This window comes from Paramormyrops kingsleyae, chromosome 3 (genome assembly GCF_048594095.1).
Source record: "Paramormyrops kingsleyae isolate MSU_618 chromosome 3, PKINGS_0.4, whole genome shotgun sequence".
In the NCBI taxonomy this organism is placed as follows: domain Eukaryota; kingdom Metazoa; phylum Chordata; class Actinopteri; order Osteoglossiformes; family Mormyridae; genus Paramormyrops; species Paramormyrops kingsleyae.
The window spans coordinates 35,151,585-35,174,832 of NC_132799.1; the positions used below are offsets into that span (position 1 = coordinate 35,151,585).

At 43.0% G+C, this 23,248-nt stretch overlaps 1 protein-coding gene across 1 annotated transcript; it reads right to left on the reverse strand.

Moving 5' to 3' along the window:
- Positions 1-911: 911 nt before the first annotated feature.
- LOC111845704 (ras-related and estrogen-regulated growth inhibitor-like) lies at positions 912-23,248 on the reverse strand. Its single transcript, XM_023815314.2, has 5 exons — positions 23,070-23,248; positions 19,684-19,859; positions 6,690-6,746; positions 3,896-3,969; positions 912-3,283 (listed from the first exon to the last, which is right to left on the reverse strand). The coding sequence occupies exons 2-5, from the start codon at positions 19,742-19,744 to the stop codon at positions 2,876-2,878; spliced, it is 600 nt and encodes a 199-aa protein (XP_023671082.2). The 5' UTR covers positions 19,745-19,859; positions 23,070-23,248; the 3' UTR covers positions 912-2,875.

Genomic DNA, 23,248 nt, shown 5'->3' on the forward strand with positions numbered 1-23,248 from the left:
AATTATCATAACAGCCATGAATCCTCTTCTTCTGAGCTGCAGCCCAACCCTCAATTATACAGTAAGTTCAAGGCTGAAGCTCTACTCCTCTCCCCTGCACTGACTTTAGGTCTGGCCGCGGGGGAGAAATATATCAAGCAGCCGGGAGCTGTTGGTGGGGGGGGGGGGGGGCTCTGGGGATGTGAGGAATCCGCTGGGAGTTGGGAAGCCTGCGCGCTGGTCACAGCTGGGAGGACAGGAAGGCAGTCGGATGCCGGCACATCAGCCAAAACCGTTACTAAAGACGTTTTTTATGATGACAGCAGGAAGTCAGTATCAAAAGCAACCTGGGAGCCTGTGATGTCAATAACATGCTACTACACTCTCACTTCATACGCCACCGTTATTGAGTTTGCTACCTACTACACCACGTAGATCTCAGAGAATCCGTCAAATGTGCATATCATGTATGTTAGGAAGATAATCGCTCCCAACTGTTTTAGCCCCCACTGAGTAGGGGCAGAGGAGGTGCTCTGGTCGGAAACCACAGGGTATTTCGGGAGGTCCCCTTGTAATTAGCTGCCCTCAGACAGGGCGCTCCCTTGTCCCTCCCAGGCCCTGAGTAAAATTCACCTCCCCCCCAGCTGTGTTGGAAGGAAGGCTTTGAAACTCAACCTTCTGACGCCCGGTTTCCTGCACAGACCCCTAAATACCGTGAACAATGGTGTGATACCCACTCCTATTGAGCCAATCAGCTGCCAGTCATGGGGGTGGGACTTGAAAATCATGCCCCTGCAGGGACAGTCTTCAGTCCATAAATCATGACCCATTTCCCTTTTTTTCTCAGTACCATGTATTCTTTTGTCCGTTTTGCATTTCAGATGGTGGATTATAGTGGTTCTGGAAGCCCAAGAGTCTGAAATTAAATGAAATTTTATAGCAACATATTTCATTTAATGATTATATTGGATTGGGTACAAGGTTTGTAAATACATTTCATGCATCTTTTTGCGGAAAAAGCATAGACACAAAGTGTTGTAAGGCTTCTGCAAATGGGACAGGTCTCCGAACATTTCAAGGTCCGAGATGCTATCTGGAATCACAGGGCACACTGATGCCTTTTTCCTGTACACTCACATTGGTAGAATTATTTCTTGTTTTGTTTTATTCCCACAATGTCCAAATTGAAATGACAAGAATACATTTTTACTGAATTGAATAATGTGCATAACAAAGAGAATTTCACATCAGCCAGCAATAGGTTTGGTAGCACAGGGATGAATTTCTACACATTCTGCATACTTTAGGCTAAGGGTACTAAACTGGCAGACTCCGGTCTGAACCGATACTGAACCATCTCCCCATCCCCCCCAGCTCGATGTACCGCCCACCAGTCAGTGTAATCTACCTAACCCACCCCCCCGGAAAATCTGATTGGGAGCAGTCGACCTTGGCATTGTGTCTCTAACAGAATTTGGACCTCAGGGAAAAATAATTGAATACCCCTGGGCTCTGTGTCGTCAGGTTATGAATGATGAGGCGAATCTGTCACTATTTACATTACTGATTCAAACAGGTTATATGGACCAGGTTGAGCTGCATTTGGGAAAAAGCCTGTGAATTGTTGTCTTTGTTTAAGGATTTGAATGTAGTTTTGTGGTATAATGCTGTAGTATCATATTCAGTCGTCTTTTGCAGTACCATTGCTGCCCCCCCCCCCTCCTCTTTTGTGGCATAATCTATCCACATCCATTCGCTCTATATTAATAAGCACAATAAAAACAATTGAACATGACAGCCCTGTTTGTTGTTTAATAAAACTTTCACTGAATATTTGCTTCTCATGCCTTACAGTGTAGCCAGTAATCTTCAAGGATAGTGATGATTACCATCAAGAAAAAAAACAGAATTGCCAGAAACACCATTGAGTGCTGATAGATCGACTTGGCTTAACGATAAAGAGATATTCTGAGATATTTGTATGTGTATTAAAAAAATTGTTCTTAACACAACAGTACACACAGATGGCTCTGCAGAAACACATCAGTGATAGGACACTTTGTTTCCTGAAGTCTGGGGCTACTGAAGAGCCATAATTCGACCCCCGACGCATAACCATCTCACTGGTAAACACGCGGCTGCACGCCAAGTCTCCCGACTGCGAAACGAAACCTTTTGAATCCTGAGATGCAGCTGAGTAATGCTTTATTTGATCTGCTCTCGTTTCATCTGAGTCGACACGAAAGCCACGCCGGAGGGCCTTTCAGACCAAACGGAGATGAATGAGCTCCCCGAAACTCAGAATAAGCATTGAGACACTGCTCCGAGAATGGGCGGTCTTTAGAAGCTGCTGCGCAGCGAAGATCAAATCAGTGCAAAGCAAATTATGGACATGACATGTAGGAATAAGATGTTACCCTCTGCCCAAAGCGAACCTTTAAAACGCGTGTGTAGCTTCAGACTAGCAACAGGCTGAGCTAAATAAACACAGGCTGAAATGGAACTTGCCAGTTACTGAAGGCAAAATGCTGTTCCAAAGAGATCTGAATGCTACCCATCGGGAAGGAAGACTTTGTTCCCGTGATCCCTCTGAACTGGGTGATAAAGATGAAAACACAATGGCTGTCCCACTGTAGCGGCAATGGAAAACCCTGTAGGCTAAGAACATCAGAGTCCCAGCCGTGATCTATTCAGATAGTTTGTAGTAGAGTCCCAGACGTTAAATAAACCCAACGTTTGATGCAGAACCAAGCACGAACATGGCATACAGACAACAGGCTATAAAGACGTTCCTCGCCCCAGCATAAGGCAGTGTCCCGCACACCATAGTGAGCGCCATCCTCAGCTTTGACGGTTAAAGTGCTTTACGTTCCTCAAAGTCCATCTGTGGCGCCCCCTAGCTGCTGATCTTGGTGAGCATCTTGTTGATGGCCTGCTTGACGTGGGTGGTAGAGCTGCGGCGACGGGTCTTGCCCTGCACCATGCGGCGCCGCCTCACCTCGCGGCACAGCTCCAGGAAGGCCTCGCTGACGCAGCCCTCGCCCGTGCAGGCCGAGCACTCGTAGAAGGCACAGGCCAGCTCAGCCGCCAGCCGCTCGCCCTCCTCTGTGCTCACCTGCCGGGCGTGCTCTAGGTCGGCCTTGTTAGCCACTAGGGCCAGGATGACACTCTTGGGCTTCCTGACCTCATCCAGCAGGCCCTTGAGCGGTGGCACCTCCTCAAAGCTGCCCCTATCGGTGATGTCATAGACAATGATGAAGCCGTCGCCCCAGCGCACGTGGCCCTCCCTCTGCAGCATATCCTCCTTGGGACAGGGGATAACAAATTGTTAGCAGCTAGCCAATCAACATTCGCAATACCACCTGCTCCTAACTAGTGCTGACCAATAAAAATTAAGCTTATTGCTTGCTAATAAACAGTGTTATGACGCATTATATAATAATGCCACATTACGTAATAACTCGACAAAATGTAACAAATTTTCATCATATTATGCAATGTTATTACATATAATACGTTGTCACAAACCATGTAACAATGCATTATTTAATAAGACCACATTATGTAATAACAAAATGTTACAAATGTATAGATCATATTATAATTTTATATTGTAAAATTTCTCTATTATTATTTTCATCATCATCATTATTATTATTATCATTCAGTTTGCTACATTCTGTCAAGTAATTAAATAATGTGGCATTATTACATAATTTATTGTTACAGAATCTATGAAATCTTAGTTTAAAAGACAATAACTACTGACCAAAACACAAATAAACAGAAATAAGCTTAGGCACCATCAATAAAAAAAAAAGTTAAATCAATATTATTTATGTGTAGCTATGAAGTAAGCATTGTTAGGGATCATCTTCCTATCAAAATACACGAAGTAACGTCCGTTAGAGCTGACCTGTCCTGCTGTGTCTAAGATCTCCATGTTGACAACTTCATCATCAATGTTTGCTTGATGGCGATACGTTGACTCTGAGAAAATAAAAAGCATTGGCTGTTTAATGCAAGTCAACCAGTTCACTTGTGAACGATGTGAAAGCTGCCTGTTTATCAAATAGCTTAGTAACTTCATAACTGCCTTAAGGCAGCAAAATATCCCAAGAAATGAACGACTTGGCTCCGTATCTAAAGACTGACAGGTTGGATGCTGAAGGTGTGATGGACAGCTGTATATAAATCTGCTTTGGTTGCTCTAATTAGACTTTTTAAGAACTCTTCATACTTTCCAAAATTCCAGACAACATAAGTAAGTTTCTTCCAAGCTGAACTATTCTCAGAAGTAATATTAATTGTTTCTTTGGCTCGGATAGAAATATAAAACCTTACTGTCATGCACATTTATAGTATGCAATCTTGATCATTTCCAAAAACGTACTAATCACAACAGCATTAACTCTTGATTTACAGATTCTGCCTTTTGACTTTATTGGGAGTAAAATTTAGCTCGATTACATTTTATCCCACAATCTACCCTTCTTCACTATCCTGAGTAAGCTGTCACAGGATGAGTATCCTTGATGAGTAGTTTTCTAAAAGCCCTATCTGTTGAATATGTACTCATGCAAATAAATCCTGATGTAAACAGCCTGGCTGTTTAAGGTATTTAATTTCCCGAGTGTTTTTATAACATCTCATGAAATGCCCCGCCCAGCCACCCACCCCTTTAAGAACCCCCAGGGGTGTCGCAAGTGAATACAAGTCGGGGATCCTTAAATACCTCCTGATCTCTGAACTGACGCACATTTACTGTACACGTCATCCATAGATTCCCCAAGTGGCCAGGAAGGAGATTTTCTGCATGTTTGTACAAGGCAGAAGATTGATGTTTGCTAACAGCCCTGCAGGGGAATTGATTTATTGAGCCCCACTTTTCATGGAATCAAGCTTGGGGGGGCAGCCCCCCCACCTAGAATGGAGCTGCAGGCGAGGTCCCATTTGAGTGACCGACACTCCGCCCACGTCCTCACTGATCTACCCATACGCTGGGAGATAAACACCCATATTTTTCCTAACACGGAATATTTCAGCCCTTATCAGTGGCATCGCTGTGCCTTGTGCTGACACCCTCTAGACATAGAAGAGGCTGCTTTTCAGGGGCAGAGAGTTCATTCATTTATACTGCTGGAAAAAGGAAACCTGGCCAAAAGAGGCAGAATCTCACTGAAGTTGCTGATGCTGCAGTTGCAGACCTCACTGAAGTTCCCCATCATGATGCAATAGGTCTGATTAATGTAATCAATGACAAACTGTACACTGGACTTTTCCTCTTATTGTACTCACTGCTCTGGTTTTATTGGCCAGATGTTCTGGGGAAGAGTGATTCCCAAATAAAATCTCCCTCTGGTAAGTGATCCTCTGCATTCCCCCTAATAAGAAGTACCTCATTCCACCATAACAATTCGACCACTTAAACAAGTCACTCGCATATGCACCATATTAAATGCCTCCATTAAGCTCCACCTAGACAGTTCCGGATCACTGCAGTAGGGAAACTCAATATTCTCCCTATTGCCATCAACGGCACCAAACATCTTCATATGGAGAACCATCTTGCTTGTTCCGCACATTTCCAATACTGAAGAAGCAGACATTTTTCAGTGGGTGTCTGGCTTGATCTACTACTTCTGATATCATAAACGCTGAAGGTTGTGCGGAGGCAGGGCAAAAGGGGTTTGCTCCTCAAACCAAGGTATGAAACCTCTTATGGTACCTTTGCCCTCGGCTTCAGCTGCTTCAGGTAGCATCCAGTTTAAAAGGTAATAACACTGAATTTACAAGCCACTGCATCGTCACTGGCTACCCTCTGCAGATCTGGATGTAGCTTTGAAGACTTTTTAAGTGTGACGTGCTTCAGAATGCCGGGATCTACACTCACATTCCACGCTGGCTTTCTTGCGTGGTTGGCCACGCCTGGTTCTGGCCGGGACACATCCTTTTGAAAGTCAAAAAGTCTCACTGATGTTCTGTAATGCTAAACTATCTGCTGCTGGTGTCATAATAAAATAGCATTCGTGCCATTTCAAATTGCAGACATGGTCTGCACTATGTCTCTCTTCACAGGGGCTTGGGAAGACGGGGGAAGAAGTGGAAGGTAAAGGAGGAATGAGTTCTAGTTCTAGTGTTGGATGATGGAAAAATGGATGGAAAGAGTATCAGTATCCGGACCAAAATGAGATCTGAACCACAAATATGTATCATAAACATGAACTGGAATACACCCAAGGAGTTATATCGCATTTTATATCACACTTTTTCCAAACTGAAAGTTAGAGTTACCGAAAGAATTTCAGTGTCCTTATTGTGTTGACTTTGTATGTTTCAGCAGTTAAACTGACCATGCTATCAAACTTCCGTTTGCGTGTCACAGAAATTTACTGTCAAATCTGGCCTTCGATCTATATTAAATATGAAAGGCTGTATATCTCCCTCCCTGGCATAACACTGAAGGCACACAATTCATCCGACAATCCCCAAGTCCCAGACGGACCTGCCAGTCTGCGTCTGTAATTAGGATGGAGTCACTTTAGCGATGTTGGCAGATAAAGTGAATGGGGATGTGTTTAGGCGAACAAAGGGGAGCGAGGTGGGGGGGGGGGGATGGGGGTATCAGGACTCTCACTCCCACCACTGATATGCCCACTGGGATGGGGACTACAATAGGGCCCCTCATGCCATGTGCCAGTGTGTCTTACCGAGGGTGGGGTCATATTCCCAGATGAAACGCTTGGTCAGGAATCTCACTACCAGAGCTGGAGAGAGAGAGAGAGAGAGAGAGAGAGAGAGAGAGAGAGAGATCTGTCAATGAAGTCAGAGACATTGAGTGCACATTACAGTAGAGTTGTTACCCAATTCCCCATGTTCACAGTGATAAACGTACTGTTAGGACAGGTCACCTTTTTGTGTCTCTTTAGTGGAATTTGAATTCAAAACCTATATAATTATAAGACTGTTGTCTGTATAGTAGCTCGCATCCCATAATTCTTTCAGATGGACGCTGTAAGCTTAGCATTTCATAGATATTAACAAGATAGGACAAAACCAGATGAGGGTGGTGCTGTTACCTCCGACGTGTGTGTGTGTGCGTGTGCGTGTGTGTGTGTGTGTGTGTGTGTGTGTGTGTGGTCCAGTTTCCTGGTCCCCATATGGGAAAACTCTATTTTATAAAAATCTGTGATTGCAATGAAAACACTAAAAATGCTCTTGTATTTTGTTTGGTTACTTATGGTCTTGGTTATGGCTGGGTAGGGGTTAAGGTTGTCATAGTTAGCGTTAGCATTTTTCCCATAGAAATGAATGAGCGGTCCCCAAAAAAATATGATTACACAACTGTGTGTGTGTGTGTGTGAGTATGAACACTCTGGCTTCCCCCTGCAGTTAAGCTAATCAGTGAGACTACATTGCCCATGGTGTGTGTGTGTGTGTGTGTGTGTGTGTGTGTATGAACACTCTGGCTTCCCCCTGCAGTTAAGCTAATCAGTGTGACTACATTGCCCATGGTGTGTGTGCGTGTGTGTGTGTGTGTGTGTGTGTGTGTATGAACACTCTGGCTTCCCCCTGCAGTTAAGCTAATCAATGTGACTACATTGCCCATGGTGTGTGTGTGTGTGTGTGTGTGTGCCCTGAGATGGGCTTCAGCCTTGTACCTATGACTGCTTGAGACAGGCTATGGACCCCCTCACAGGACTGACCAGTATAAGAGGTTATAAAATGGATGGATGGTATCTGGTTAACTAAACCCTTAACTTCACAAACCACAATGGTTAGCATGCTGAGAAAATGCAGTAATTTTCCATAAACATGTTCTAATATTTCCATATTTAGCATAATCAAAAAATGCAGATGAATTAACCATGTGATTACAAAACAGCAAGTAAAATACCAGGCAGCTTGATTCTGACTGAATCACATCCAGAGATTCGTGATACAGTGAGTACGGTAATATTTTCCATTCTTTGCTCAAAAGCCACTCGCCTTCTGATCTTGAAACATGCAACAAACAGCCACTTGATTATAAACCTGGCTATTTAAAGTCTGTCCACTAGCAACATCACCGAAAGTCCTAGTAGCCCAGAGTCACAGATACATCGCAAATACCGGGTCTTCTGCAATCACTCTATACACCTCGTCTACTGTAAATCAAAGCCATGTTGTCCATTTTGTAATAACATCAATGACAGCTGGATTCATTTCCACACACAAAAAAAGAGGCATTAAAATTTTTATTAGCCTCTTCATCTAAAATGTCCACAGATCTAAAGCATTTGTGAAAAATCTGTTTTTTCGTGATGGCAAACAGATCGTCGGGACGGGAGTGATTTTATCTGCACCCTTTGCATGAGTCAGACAGCAGTAACTTACAGTTGCAGTGCTTTGTAACTTAACCCAGCTAAGTTGTACAACTACATATAACCGATCTTTCTTCATCAGAAACATAACAAACTTGCTCTCAATACAATTGGTCATAGGCAGAGTTGGGTAATTCCGGTGCAGAGAGTAAAAGTCCAGACCAAGATTTAGTTTCAACCAACCAGTAGAGTAGATAGAGTCACAGTCACAGAGTACTGAACTGGTTGGTTGAAACTAAATCTTGGTCTGGACTTTTACTCTCAGGAGCTGAACTACTCACCACTGGTCATAAGTGTGCAGATGGTCTTGCTCCCTGACCTAACCCCAACCCCAAGATATCCACACCCTCCCTAGGTTTTACAGTGTTAATCTCGCCATGGAAAAATCTAGTTTTTCTGACTAATAATGCAATTATTACAATCCAGGTAATGTTGAGCCATATACTTCAACATGGACCCAGTACATTTTTGAAAGTTTGACAGTTTCTTGCAGACCTGTGGGTTTTTCCACATCTTCCCAAGAAACGCAGGTTTGTTCAGGACTAAGTCATTTATCAGCCCACAGAGGGACAGCATCGCTTATTTAGCCTTCCATTAGCTTGTAAAACAAAAGGTCATGACAAATGGACGGCCGCATTCCTGGGAGGAGAGCTGTGTCAGCATGCATTATGGGTCCTACAGTCACATGGTCACGGTTTGCTGCTGTGTGAATCACTGCCATGACTATTTTAATAGCTGCCTGTCAAGTGCCTGAATGACTCCTAATAGCCCTGAACAACCTGCTCCATGCTCAGAAGCTAACCGCTAACTGAGTGTAGCAAAGTCGCTTGACTACTGAAAGAGACAATGAGGTTGGGAGAATGCATTCCTTTTGAAATAGAAAGACCATTCATACCCACTGTTTTTCTTTCTAGTAATTAGCCTCACTGACAGGGGCGCCGTAAAGGGGGGAAGTTAAGATGATTCCAAAGGCCCCTGAGTGACAGGGGCCCTAAAAAATTTGAAATATAATTGGACTGGTCTGGGTTGGGGGCCCAATATGATATGCTTTTATGGGACCCAAAATCTGAAGCTGCTCCCCAGCTCACTGAACATTATTATTCTGGATGTTTGTCTCTAACAGATTTCATTTCACCCATTCACATCTCTCCAGACTTCATGGCTGTTATTAAGAGGCAAACAGCCACATCGAGTATGACGACTGCAGCAGGTGAATGGGCCCATTAGGTCTTCAGGTAAACTGCGCGCGAACGACTTGAGGCTTAAGGATTTGCTGGAGAAACAGCATCACTTCCACCGACGGCCCCTTCGCTCTCTGGAAGGCGCCAGATGACTCGTTTGGTAAAGATTTCTATAACCTACTGCATATTTTTGCATGTTTATTTAAGTTGTCCTTCAACAAACAAAGAGAAAAAAACAGAATATTCACACCAATTTAGTTAGCATGCACAAAAATAAAGCCAAGTCACGCAGCCGTAAATCGAGTCCAAAATTGCATCTCGTTAAACTCATAATGGACAACAAGTTTTCCTGGACACATCTGAAGTGACGGCTCATTGGAAAAGCAGTTTTTTAATCTCCAGATGAAACTGGTTACTGTAAGCACTTCTAAACGTCAGCGGGAATGTTTATATCTGGAATAATGTCCAGCCTTGTGCGCGCACATACACACACACACACACACACACACACAGCCCAGGTGATCGCTGGAAGGGACTGCGAGCTCCCAGCATGTTTTGCACTCGCACGCATCGACACACGGCATCTTGCCACACACACCACAGCTGCCCAAGTCAGCAGCCTGCGTGCATCAGGCTCCCATTGTGACCGAGGGCCAATTATCTTCTGGCAAAGTGGGAAAATGAAACGATCAGTTAACGGGAAAATCTGTTCTCTGGGCCCGTCTGGTTCCATTGTGCCTGACGGGCAAACAGGGAAAATAACCATTATGAACTGATTCAAAAAGACATTCTTTATGGTAATGAAAACGTGCGTTCAGTTCATGCCACACAAAGATATGTTAGGAGTGAGATAATTACATCGTAGAATGCAGCAGTATTCTGATATACTGACCAGGGGCCGTGATTAACTCTTTACCACCTCCTAAGTATCACTGCACAGGAATGCTGCCCTGAAAAACATAGGCTTCATATGTTCTAACATCTGACCAACGTGTTAATGCACTGCCTATGTTCAGTGTTATTAAAAGTTTTGCAAATCTGCAGGGAACTTCTGGGTTTCTTTTCATAAAGTCTATGTTTCCATGTTGCCTCTTTCACTACAGTACCCCAAAATAGAGCCGTGAAAACTGCAACATTAATTCAGCTGCAGAGTCCGTTCTGCCACAATCTAACCAAAGCCACAACCGGACTCAGTGTAAACATATGAGTCACTCACTTCCTCTGAGCTCTGGGGGTCAGATTTTCATGTCACAATATCTGCTTCTGGTGAAAATCTTCCCAGACCCCCCATCCATCAGTGGACGGTCTCTTCCGCTGGGGTCAAATTACTGTTCCCTTGGCAACGAATATCCCATTAACTAAAACCAATTTGAGGAATATAAGCAATGAAACAAATGAATGGAAATGCAATTAAGACCAAACCGCGAATCCAGGAGACGGTCTTATCACAAACAGTCAGCTCATATTCACAGAGATCTGCCACAATAAGATTGTTTTTTATTTACAGTGGTACCTCGATCGGTTCTCGAACTTAATCCGTTCCGGACTCCGGATCAAATCCTAAAAAGTTCGAGTTCTGATCGAATTTTTCCCATAAGAAATAATGGAAAACCAATTGATTTAAATATGTTTTTTAGCATTTAAACACAAAATGAACATGATAAAACAAGAAGAGCATTTTTTCTTAGTTAATGGCTTCCAAAACGATAAAGATCTTATCCCAACATTACCCCTGTCCTGCCCCGATCGTCCGCTCCTTCCGTGTGCCACGCCCCCTCGTTAACCTCGTGTGGGATCCCCATGTGATCAGCTGTTTCTGGTTGTTGTCATTAGTGCCTTCGACTTGCTTACAGCGCTGGCTTAAAGCAACGCATTCTGATCCTGACGCAATGCATTACGGTTAGATGCATTGCGGCCTCTCACCCGGCTGTACAAACTGGCACCGTCTCCGTGACGACACACCTTTGCCCTTATTGGCTGAAGAGTTTAGTTACACGCATGACGTTTGTATCCCAGGCAGTTCCGATGCGTAATCTGCTATTTCTCCCGATTATCAAGTAAAGCAGTGAGAACTGGTTTTCAGTTAATTTACCTGGTAAAATAAAGTTTAAATAAATGACATAAATGCTCTAATAGTACACGTAAGTTAGTGGTTTATTTATTGTTAGTTACTGTAATGTTGCGCTGCTTTATTTGGTTGATCGTCCAGTCTGTGAAGAAGGCATTCAAGTAAGAATTGCATTGTAGTATGACTCATTTCCTGGCGCATACAGTTTATATTAGGTTAGCGTTCACGGTTCGACTCTTGATATTCATATCGAGTTCTAGGTCAAACTGGTTTGTTCGACTTGCAAGAAATTCGAGTTCTAGTGAGTTCGAGAGCCGAGGTACCACTGTATTTCCAAATGTTCTTCCTGATGAGATAATGAGTGTATTTGCTAGCTGTTACTAATCAAGGCAAGTGCAAGTAACCAGGGAACCTAACCAGCTGCTATGGGTCAGCAGGATGCTGGTAGCACGTACTGCTACTAAACAGGAGTCTTATCCTTCGCATCTTGGTAATTAAGTAAATAAACGTACCAGACAGATCAATTTCCTTCTCTGCTCAAAAACCTCTAAAATAAGAGACCATTAGTTTGCCACAAAGCCTCATCTATGTCATAATATTTATACAAGAGCTCTGGAAGCAGATGCGCGTGGTAAACACACCAGGAGACTCGGGAGAGTATGCAAAATCGCCAGCGTACAGCTTCAGTAAAGGCATCTCGCTCTTATGGAAGGGCAAAGATCACCGATACCCTCCCCTGTAATTTTATCAAGTGCTCGAGCTCACAGTCTCTGCCGTAGATACCAGTGACTAGGTGCAGCATACTGGCAGTTATTTTGAGTGAAACAGATGCTCAAATATGCCTTCCTAGAGACAGGTAGCCCAAGCTCCACAGATAACCTTGGGGGATTGGCCTTTTGTCTGATTGTGTACTATTTTTAACATTCTTCGAGTGAGCTCTCGGCCAATTGTGCAATTTCACCTTCCTGTGATTGCGAAATAATTAACATATCAATCCACTGCAGAGATAATATAATTGCTGAGATTTGGGCACTGTGCTGAGTGCATAGAGCTTGGCTATACGGTGCATAGAGCACGGTGCTGCAAGCTGAAATCCCCCTTACTTTACATCTGGGGTATCAGAGCAGACTTTACAGCCCCGTAGAGGCTTTTAAAAGCTGCTCGGTACAGTATCATATGGGATTACAGCACAAGGCATGTGATCACTGCTGGCTCCATATTGTGGATATTGGATGCAGTTTTGAGCAGTACTGTAAAATTTGCTTCGGGTTGGATGGAGAACAGAGCAACAGAACACAGGGACGGGAGGACAGAACAGCAGGAAGGACCGTGAGCGAAAGTGGATTTGGCATCAGGTGGGGCAAACAAACACAGAGACAGATTTTTGAGAAAACAAGAACTGAAAGAAAGTCCTATGGTCACCTGACTCATACCCCCACCCCCCTGCCACCCTACAGCCTCACAATAACAGCAAAAACTTTTTGGCAGGGCTCAGGGGAGGAAAGTGTGCATCAAACTACAAACGTTCTGCTTAACAGTATTTTTCCTGTCTGTTCTTTGTTAAAGAAACCATCAAAAAGTCTGACATGTAGAGCAGCAATACAGGCTTGATGTATTATGTATATTGCGTGATGGGAAATGGGAAAAAAACACAATCCACTTAACCGCTCAATTCTTTTTTTTTTGTTGTATGCGGAGGATTGATGTAACATCTGTTTTCTGTATGTCTCTGTACCTCACAGCAGCCCACAGATAAAGATCATTTTCCATGAAGATGAGGAATGGCGGAGAGGCTGAGATGTGTTTCCGCGAGTCTCCCCTAAGGAAAGACCACGGCTGCCCAGTTTCTTTAGACGGCCACCTTGTATCAATGTGAAACAACGGCATGAGGACAAGCCCAATCCACCTGGCCCCTCTAGGTGTTATAGATCTAGGATACCTTTCCGTGTATAATATCACAGCTTTCTAAAGGACCACGCCTCATTCTCCTGGCTTTAGGGCGGCCTTGGGTTTCCGATATGACACAGAATACTGTGACGCGATAAACTTTGTGTAATTAATCCCAGTAATTAATCCCAGCATGAGTGTTACCTCTGTTGCATAAGAATGTTATATAGGACATGCATTTCTGCAGTGACTGAATCATAGAATCGCTCTCTAAATCTTCCCATGAAAGTCCTTTCAAAATGATTCATGGACACCATTATTAAATGGGGTGACTTATATAAAGGACTCATATAAAGGAGGTAATGTCATGGTTTGGCTACATGAAAAAACTGCCTCACCTGAAGTCTACAAAAAGGAAGCGTCAGATGCATAGTATCGGAAACTGCTGCCTGCATACAAATCAGCTGTTATATTTTAATTCATTATATGAAAACACTGTGAAGCTCAGCAGAACAGAAAAAACAACAGGATCCATTTAGTTAGGAATTGCATTAATACTGAAAAGTACATGAAATTCAAGCAACTAGAGCGATCATTGAATATTAGTTTTGTGAGTATTAGATGGATAGTCAGTGTAGAAAACCATTTTTCACTAAACCAGATTGAGCGATTCTGGAAAGTTCCCTTTGAATGGACATCAACCAGAGCATTCACTACAAACCGCTGAAAAAATTAATGAAAGCATATTTCTTAAAAAATGTATATTGGAGTGTCATTAAATACTGGGAGACTTCCCGTTCTTTCAAAGGCAAAGAAAGGTCTTTAAAAGACAAAGGAAAACTATGACTCATCTGGGGAAGACCGACCTGAAATGGTCAAGGAAGGGTGAGCACGAAAACGTCTACACCAAAACAGACCGGCCTCCAACGGCATGTGAAAGCTCTTTAAGGAAATATAGTAAAAGGCGAAAGAAATTAATGCAAATATGGTGCATAAAACCAGGCAGCCTTTGATGTTTAAATTCTCCTATAAGGTGGATAATGGATGGATCTTCCATCACTCTTCTTCATTAATGCCTGTAACTGGGGTGATTCTATCATTTTTGAAGGTGGGGGGGGGGTATAAGAGGGGCCATAATTCATACAGAAGGACCAACCAGTTATATTGTTCATATTGGTAACAGGAGAGGAGGCACTGTGTTGACCAATCAGCATTCAGCTAGGGCTAGTGTCCCTGTGGCCCCGCCCCTGCCTGCACCCCTGCCCTGTTGGGTAACCCCAGTCAGCTGGGGTGCTAATGTCCCTCCCTACATGTGGTGTATTTCGCAGTTTTTCCAGTCCAGCCCCCTTTTGCAAATGAGTTCCATAATTTTTATCACATGATCCGGGTTAAATTAAGGTGGTCTTTAACAGCTTAAACATTATTCATTTTACCGATTCATAGACTGACCACCTCAGAAACAGCTAAACCAGTACAGGGACACATGGACTTGGAGCCGATCCCAGTGAGCATATGGCAGCGGGCAGGGGCACCGCCCGGCACAGGATGCCAGCTCACTGCAGGGCACACAATACTTAGAGATGCCAACTCACTGACTCGCATACCTATGGACTACAGGAAGACAGCAGTGTAACCAGAGGAGATTCCACAGACAGGGCAGCATCTGAACCTCCTTTGATGCAACAATGGAGTCTTCCCAGAAACGTCATTAAAAAGAAGAATTCAAACAGCACCTTTGAAAGTATCCGATGGGATTATGTTTGATCTGTTAAAAGGAAAAGCCTCTGTCAGTTCTGGTCAACTCAACTGAGCAGTTACTCCTCTCTGTTTGGTCACCACTTGATAGTAAACAGTTAAAGGGGCCAGTTTGTGCATGAAATTCTGTTTGTGCAATGACTATGACAATAGAATAGAATAGAATAGAATAGAATAGAATAGAATAGAATGTGTTTATTGCCACATAACCTGGTTGGAAACTGTGTTTGCTACATTTCTGCTACATGTTCATACAATGGCATGCTTTAAGAAGGATGTGTAATATGTGTGATGTATCATGCCATTTGTTGTATGTAGGGTGATATGAACATAGCAGGGCTATCTTGCCAGTTTGATCTGCTGAGGATCACACGACGTCTGAGATGCAGCGACACCACAAGATCCAGCAGTCAGTTCTGGTGCCTGCTATAGTGGCTTTATGTTCTGTCCCCCCTTAAACTCAGCTTCCAAGGTAAAGTACAAAAAAAAAATGTGCTGAAAGTCTGTTGATCCATTGAAGGGTACGCAGCCGTCATCTAAAGATCTTATCTCGGAATTTTGGGAACAATCACCAAGTAAACACCTTGAATGGCCGATAATGCTGTCTGAGTCAAAGCCCACATCCGAATGATTCAGTGTGGACACGGGAGGGGGGGCACGTCTCTTTCCAGACATGGGGGGCATGTCTCTTTCCATCTCTGTTTATGCCAGAGCATCTGTCCCCAGTTTGACTGGATTAGTAACACAGGGATTTATAAACGACATTAGGACTGTAAATAATGCCAAGTGCTGAACATAACTGCGAATTTGTTCCAAGCCATACAATGCTGTTCTCATTTCTGCTGCGTGGTGATGCAGTCTTTCATGTCTGCTGTCCTTATTCCAGTGTTTTTCACGACCTCTCCAGGACAAGCGTGGCCCGGTCCATCAGCGGTACTCAGCAAAATGAACATTGTTGGAAAAGCAGTAACTGATGTTCTTTACAACCACAATAAGACTATAAACATTTGCCAGGCCCCTCGTTTTCTCATTCTCATGTGCCAAAATCTCTCCTCCCATCCATCCTAATTCCTAAATCCAGCCAACCAACCAGAAAAGCAGTCAAAGCTCTTAAAGTAAAAAAAATGGACAGGGCAGCAAATCAGTGAGGAAGCTCATAGAGAGGACAAAAAAAACAAAAGGAGAATTTAATTCTCAACTGAACAATTTCCTGCAGAAAACAGGATTCTTGTATCAGCTCTTCCTGTTGTCAGCCAATATCCCTGCAGCTGTGTGGTCTGTGCCGCATATTTGTGGTCACTGATAAATGGTCATTGTCTTAACAAGCATGGAAGGGGAGACTGATGGTACCATGTCTCACTTCCACACTAACTGTGACAACTGGTTTGTGCTTAGTTTACATTTTTCTAATGCCAAGAAATTTGATTTATTAGCAAAAACACACACAAAATGAACAGCGGTGATCACTGGTAAACAATCAAGTGTGTGTGTGTGTGTGTTGTGTGTGTGTGTGTCAGAGAGAGAGAGAGAGAGCGGGTATACCTTACCTTATGGGGACACAATGTCCCCACAATGTGATGAATACCCGTTTTTCACTCAATCTAACAAAAATCTGTGACTGCAATGAAAAACCTAAAAATGGAAAAACTTTTGCATTTCGCTTGGTTACTTATGGTCATGGTTAAGGTTCATAGTTAGCGTTATCATTTTTCCCATAGAAATGAATGAGCAGTCCCCATAAAGATATGTTTACCCGACATGTATGTGTATGTGTGTGTGTATGTGTGCGTGCGAGCGGGTGCGTGTGTGTGTGTGTGTGTGTGTGTGTGTGTGTGTGTGTGTTTTAATGATTCTACATGAGAGCAGACTGCCGGTTACTTGACAGCTGTGAACAAAACTGTTTACAGCAACATCTGGGTACAATGAATTTGATTTGTTAAAGAGACCAGTTACTAACAGAGAATTTGGAGGCTTGTCCTTCAGCACACAGGCTGCATGGGATTCATACTGGGTAGACATATTGGTGCAATTAATATTTAGCTAAAGCTTGCCCCCAAAAATCAAATGACAAAACACCACAGGTTTAAAATATCTGAACACTTCTGGTTAAACATATGTTCATAATGGCTGTACAGCTGGCACTATGTATAATTTATTAACCTGAAGGTGAAATAGACAAATAAAAATCATATCAAGTAATTTAAAATACTATGCAGAAATCTATTTCTGCAGAAATCTCGGGAGATTACTCCCAAGAACTTCACTGGTTAAAATATGTACGATAAACACACCTGTGTATTTACTGACTTTTTATTCTGAGATGTCCTATAGAATTTCTAATGGTTTCTAGTTCGCAAAAATGCAAAAAAAAAAACAAATAGATATCCTAGATATAAAATTATGATGCTGATAATAAATAAAAATACCTGGCTGCTAATTTTGCACCAGGAGAAGGACGTTCGGTTCATTCTGTGTCAACTTAACCCACCTCAGGGAAAAAAACATTAGCCATTGCAAACAGGCAAACAGACAAGTGCTATAATTCTGGATTTCAGAAGCTTAACCCCCAGAGCTGGACTGGGATTCAGAATCGGCCCTGGACTTTCCGCCATATAGGCCGCCACACATTCAGCCGTGGAAAGAAATGTGACCACTCTATATTTAAAAACTAATCTACATTTTTAAATACTGGTTAATCGTAGTTCTGCTGGCAGAAGGCTATGCTGAGCAGCAGGTTGCTTCCAGGATTAAAGTTTCTGAGACAGCAGTTCACAAGAATAAGGTGAAGCAGGAGATACTGGGCACGACCAGAAACCAGCCAGGCAGAGGGCGGAAGTGACTTTCTAATGCCAGAGATGACCGTCGACTTATCCATCAGGGCTGCACGATTCTGAAAAAACTGTGAATCGCGGTTCCGTTGCTTAGAATTGAGATCACGATGCACTGCTAGGATGCCTTGTATCAGGCTCCTAGAAGCAGGACTGCAGTTCCATGAAGCAAGGAAGAAGCCCTTCATTGATGAGCAGTAGAGAAGAACCAGGCTGTAGTTTGCAATATATATATATGGGTGGGTGTCCCCCATGACAGGTTTTGCCCCTCACACAGCTTACCAGATAAGGCTTACCTTATATAATCACATGTGACTGATGCCCCATAATAAACAATAACATTGTCCCTGATTTTCACTTTTCTTATTTTGCTCATAATTATTTTTGCTATATTTCAGACAATGTTCTTGAAGTACCCTTTCGATAACCCTGCTCATTAATTTTCATTAACAATATTCTGCATAATTAGGTGAAATCAAGGACAATTTGTACTTTTAAATGATAAACAGCTTTAAAGTATTTGGAGACCAAGGTTGCTTTTCCAGTGAAGCATGTTTACCAGGATCAATGTTTTAATTAAACTCTTGCCAAATTAAACATGCTAAGTTGAAAAGGTTGCAGACTGATTTCCTGTTTTTTAAGTGTTTCCATCAACATAACCCAGGATGTCACTCTTGTCACAAGTAGAATGAAATACAGGAAAAGCCAGATCACTACTCTTCATTTGTTTATTTTGAAAATATAAATGTCACATTTGACGCACCATCGTCATTACCTGGGAAGCAATTCAATATCTAGTAGTATTTCTACCAGTTACTCTCTCTAACATAAGCAGAGAAAAACACCACGGAATGAAAGTCCTTAGTTATTTATATCCACTGCCGTCTCCCTGCAGTTGTGCTCAGGTTACTGATTCAGTCTTTTTCATTGTACTTAATACTATTCAACCTTTCTACACTGCTGGGCTTTTAATTGCCAACCACTGGGGTCTACACACCAAGTGGAGAATTTCTCCCAAATTTTAGCATATGTTACTGTGATTTACATGGAGTTTGAATGTCCTTATAAATGCCATATTCTAAGGCTCATAGACAGGGGCTGGAAGAGGTATGGATACCCTGGCAGCTTCACCACTTGATTGTTATTCAGTACCAGCAGATATTGGGAGGTGTCAGTACTCGTACTGTGTACTAGTGAGTACTAGCCCACTTCAAGTACTATATAATAGATCTTACTAGGGCTTTACATTCCAAATAAAGGATGCAAGTACATAGCAGCAGTAATAGCAGTTGTATCAACTGCAAAACCAAAATCAATTAACCAAAATCAAAAATAAATCGCTTTTTAATTAGGGGTAATGTGTGATTCCACCAGTGAAGATGCTATGCCTGTGATTGGAAGGTTGCTGGTTTGAACCCCAGGGTTGGCAGAGCCGTGTTAGGCCCCTGAGCAAAGCCCTTAACCCCCCCCCCCCCCACATTGATAATGGGGATGTCCACTTTCTCAAAAATGTACACTGCAAGAAAGCCTCTGCTAAATGCTTGAAACATTCTTAAAAAGAGGAGCATGGCTCACGTTCCACAGTGTTGATGTTACAGGAAGCACGTCGCGATCCAGCCTACCTGATTTTCCCACGCCGGCCTTGCCGAACACAGCCAGCTTCACCTCTGCGCTCTTCGCCATATCGGCCACACGCCGGAGTCGCGTTAGGCGGGTCACGTAGCAGAGGCACGGGTCCCGGGAGTGACGCTGCGGGTTCGGTTCAGAGCCTCATCACCTGGACTCCGAGGCGGCAAATCTAAGGGGACGTTTGCAGGAATATCATTATGCATGACACACGACTGGCGCTGCTGAGTTATGGCCGTTTACTACTAATGCTTTGCAGGAGCAGGGAAACCAAAGCCATTAACAACCATGTAGGCAACATGAGAGCACACACTACATGGAATTCTGCACATAAACGAACACATATGCCAGCTCTGTTTCACATCTACACAGTTCTGGGATAAGAACTGGTCAATGAAATTCTAAACATATTAACATACCAAAACACATAACTCCTCAAGGAACCTCAAACTGCCCCCTAGGGGTACAATTCAGAATGACGGCGCTGTCATTGTGCCATGCACACAGTAATGTGAATATGTCAATTTTCTTCTAATGAGCATGTCTGTTACTGTTTCTCCAAGTAATTTGTGTATAAATCCCATATTTATTTTGTTTTTGGACTGGAAATGCAGTTGGAAGGTGGGTGGATAGATTGAAGGATGATGGATGGATGGATGGATGGATGGATGGATGGGCTGTTGAACGAAAAACCTAGTACTTATCCCCAACTATTATGTGAGATATTATGGTAATATCTCACTGTAAAACATTAACCTCATAATTGTTCCTTTTTATTGATGCGTTAATGACATGAAATGACATCAGATGTTCAGGTGACTCTGTGTTTACAAGAGTGCAGCTGCCAGTCAGAGAGATCTATGCAGCGCTTGGCTTGGACCTATAATCCAGGGAAGCACTTCCATGGCAACTGATCTATTATTACCACATGTGGTAATGTTACGAGAAAAGTCACACAAACCCAGCACGACTACACTGTAGCATCAGGTTCTGGTTGTGAGTCGTGTGTTTATTTTCCCACAGGTGGCAGAGCTCAGTAATACCCTCAGCTCCTCTCTGCTGTCAGCTGCTGCATGGCGGAAAGAGGGCATGGCGAGATTGGTGCGGCGCCGGGGTACTGCCGCCTCATTTCTACCAAGTCCGACACCCACAAGCAACAGGTTTCTGAAATACGCTCGCGTCAGTGATGCTCCTATAGACGCGGGAAGGTGTTTTGAATTCAGGGAGCTGAAAGTCGGAATGACCAATAGACCTCACGGTAGCTTTCAGTGGTGTCTTCTTGGAAAAATAATCATAAAGTCGCCAATGAACTATTGATATAACAATAACGTTATGTATTTCTTTGATTAAAAAAAACAAACTGCAGGCATGCTGTCCTACATAATTCTTACACTGCATTACCACCAACAACCAGAGGGGGTGCTGAAGCACCCTCAGCACCCTTACTTCCAGCGCTACTGGATGCTCCTGTTGCTAAGGCGATTGATTGGCCGAAGAAGGCTTCGGATAGTCACTACAGACTCTCCACATCTGGAGAACCAGCACAGAGTTTGACCTCCAGGTCACTTATGCATCCTGCAGACTGTAAGACCCTGGGATGCTGTGTCCTGTAACGTTATTGTCAGCCTTGTGCGGAAGAGGCTTACCGAGGAGCCCCATAATCCAACTGTCTCTTCGAGAAGGATCAGACAAACAAACTGCTTTTATATAAACAGGGATTCATCAGCTCAAGTGGACATAAGTGCCCAAATGAAGCTCAGCTATGAGAACTTCATAAGCGACTCCAGGGAATCGTTTGAGGTACTCTGTCTGTCAGAGTTTCTGCCAGTGCTTGATTTACCCGTTCTGAAGCGCATGATCTTCAAACTTTTGGCGGCAGTTTTCTTATTTATTAATTATAAGGAATTAGACCTTCCATACTCCTGCGTGATTAAAGACAGCTGAATGTTATACTTGTTGTTTGTTGTCATTCTTATCATTTTTGGGCTCCAAAGCTGGTGCATTTGGCAGTGCATTCGTTCATACTGGTTATAGGTTTCTGGTGTCTGTAAGTGTAATACTTGGCAGCTCTGGTAAGACAAGTTCTATTGCCTGTCTACTCAGTACTGCTCAAGGTTCATGTGGCGCCCAAGGCAAGCTTCACCGCCAGCGCCTCCCGCCCAAGACAGTATAATTTGCTTGCTAAGTCGCCGCCTCTTCAGAAGATGGCGCCCTAGGCAGCTGCCTATATCGCTTAATATACACTGGATGGAATACGATTAGTGGAAATTACCCTACTTAAACGAGCGGACTAAGGAAGAAGCAAGCGTTCGATTTTGAGTGCAGTCAGACAGCCAAACATTCAAGGAATGTAGTTAAATGAAACGGTTGAATTTTGTGTCGCAACAGTTAACATGAGATAACATTTTATTCATATTTTATATATTTTAAAGTACAAGTATATAGACGCGTTTTTAACTAGAAGGTATAGTAGGTATTTTAGGTGGCCTGGCTCCGCTAAAGTTGTTGGCTTTTCTATCACATTCTCAAGATCCGTTCAGCGATAAATGCATTAACGGCGACAGGAAGAGAAAATGTTCATTACTCATTTTATGATTTTCGCTACCAGAAATGACGATTGACGACTGCAGTTCTGAACGTTTTTTAATAACTTGCTCAAGCTTATACGATAAACTTCTAAAGCGAGCCTGTTCATGTAAATGCTTATAAATGCGTGTCTCTGGAAGTCACCGACAGCTCAGAATACGCCAGCGTGGTGCAGAATCAGTGCCTGACACAAAACTGATTTTCTCTACACTGGACATTTCTAACATCTGTTTTCCCCAATGTGTTTTTTTTCTATATTCTTTCGGTCAGACTTGTTTCCAGCTATTTCATACAATTGTAGGTTACAATATTAAAAGCGTACAGATACAGGCTACTTTGGCATTTCGGGTTTTTGAAAGTAAGACCGCCGAAGTCGCACTTTGACTAGAAATGGAATTCATATAATATTCTCAAGAGTGAGAAACAGCTGTATAAAACATATTGAGATATTTACTTTTGTAAATGTCATTCAGATTACTGCTTCCATTTCATAATCTTGTAACAGACAAATATCTTGTTAGGCTATTTAAATCTGAAGTCTCTCTCACACACACACATAAACCTAAATGTAAACATTCATTAATATCTATCCTAAATGTAAACATGCATTTCAATTTATTTAGATTGAGAGTCATTCTAGGAAAGTTACCAATAATAAGAAAGTAACCGAACATCATAATACGGCATCATAGGTACTGATTCCTGACCAATGCCACACTGACAGATTAAGGCAGAGCAATAAGACAAAAACATAGACGGCAGTGCAGTTCGTATGAAACTGAAAATGTGTTCTCACCCAAGTTTAAATCGAGATTTAGAAAAGAAAAAAGAAATCCGGTTCACTGGGCGGAATCGGCGTTCATTGATAAACGCTGCTTTACGCGAAATGCGTAGCGCTGCCAGATGCGGAGGCAGCGCAGTGCTGGTTCCGTGAGAGGATCGCGTCTGCTTACTGTCCGATCGGTGCCGACTGAA

What these genes read in the sequence shown, in the direction of transcription:
- LOC111845704 (XM_023815314.2), bottom strand. Translation starts at nt 19,744, where the DNA reads ATGGCGAAGAGCGCAGAGGTGAAGCTGGCTGTGTTCGGCAAGGCCGGC. An exon ending in GGAATATGACCCCACCCTCG is followed by an intron (nt 3,970 to 6,689) that starts GTAAGACACACT and finishes TTATTTTCTCAG; the next exon opens with AGTCAACGTATCGCCATCAA. An exon ending in TCTTAGACACAGCAGGACAG is followed by an intron (nt 3,284 to 3,895) that starts GTCAGCTCTAAC and finishes CCCTGTCCCAAG; the next exon opens with GAGGATATGCTGCAGAGGGA.